This window comes from Loa loa (assembly GCF_000183805.2).
Source record: "Loa loa unplaced genomic scaffold supercont3.260, whole genome shotgun sequence".
Lineage (NCBI taxonomy): Eukaryota > Metazoa > Nematoda > Chromadorea > Rhabditida > Onchocercidae > Loa > Loa loa.
This window is the reverse complement of record NW_018108440.1, coordinates 1-1,343: the sequence shown is the minus strand read 5'-3', so window position 1 is coordinate 1,343 and position 1,343 is coordinate 1. Positions and strand designations below refer to the sequence as shown.

General features: G+C 26.8%; 1 protein-coding gene across 1 annotated transcript; it reads right to left on the bottom strand.

Annotated features, from left to right (window-relative positions):
* Nucleotides 1-1,012: 1,012 nt before the first annotated feature.
* Nucleotides 1,013-1,189, bottom strand: LOAG_15682 (hypothetical protein; the record flags this gene model as incomplete). Its single annotated transcript, XM_003151172.1, has 1 exon — nt 1,013-1,189. A coding segment is annotated over one exon (177 nt), but the record flags the coding sequence as incomplete, so codon positions are not given.
* Between the last annotated feature and the right edge of the window lie 154 nt (nt 1,190-1,343).

Below are 1,343 nucleotides of genomic sequence, written 5' to 3'. Positions count from 1 at the left end.
TAATTCAAATTATTACAATGAAATAATTGCGATTTTCCCTCTTTTTTTTCATATTAATTTACTTCTAATATTAAATCCCAAATATATAAGCATAAATTTGCAAATGAATTTGTCATAATGAAAGGTCAACAATAAGTGAGTAATGTCATCATTGTTTACACAGATAAATGTTGCGGTCAAATGTAATGGACAATATGGAATGAGCAGAGATGTTTATAAAATCTGGATAAACAAACATAATTAGTTATGATTAAAATTGAGTAAAGAAGAAAATGAAAAATCTGACAAAATTAATATTATCATATCATATTATCATTATTAAAAGTAAATAAACAAGCAATAACTGATAACAATCGTTAATTACGAATTATTATGTATTAATAAAAAAGAAAGTTGTGTATAAGTCATGTAATTGATGTATTATTAGATATGCCATCTAAGCAATCCGTCTGTCATCTTTGTCTCTTTTCGGAAACATCAAAGAATTAAACAAATAAATAAACAAACAAGCAAACAAATTTAAGGAGTACAAAATTCCTTTCTTCTCTTTTTATCCATCTCTTCCCTCTGATCGGTAGGAAAAAAAAAAAAGGAAATACTGGTTAGATTTAAGCGATAATGACGCATCATTTACAGTTAGACTTAATGGCGCTATCTATTGAATTTATATATTTTTGAAATTTTAAAATAATAAAAAAATTAAATTATCAAAATTTGCATAATTTTTACAATGAAATATAATTAGAACAAATTTTAAATTTATTTAAAAAAATTATTGAATTTATGTTTCGAATTGAATTAAATGTATGTTATCAATATTAGGAACGAAATATTTAAATTGAAATCCTATGAAATTCTCTTGAAATTTGAATTGAAATTCTCTTAACTTAAACATTTACTATTCAAGATTTGTTTTTTCTTTTTTTTTTAAATTATTAATTAATTTAATTACTTATTTATAAAAGTATGGTAGAGAGGGGAGGGGAGAAAAAAAAAGAAAGTTGGAACTTACATTTCTTCGACAAATACTCGAATTAGGAAGAGGAGATTGTTGGGAAGCTATATGAGGTACCGGACATCTGTACATATTATTACTATTACTGTTAGCGCAATTCACCTGATTAGCCGAATAGTATGAAAATGTAAACGGTGATGGAACATGTCCCGCGGTGTCATGACCTGATGGCATATGAGAACTGGAATAATTGTCAGGGAAATTACTGGTAAAATTGGGAGCAAATGAAGAAGCAACCATTGAAATAGAATGAAAAAAGCCATGAAAGATTTTATTTAAAAGATATGCCAGAGAGAGAGAGAGAGGAGGGAGGAGAGAGAGAGAGAGA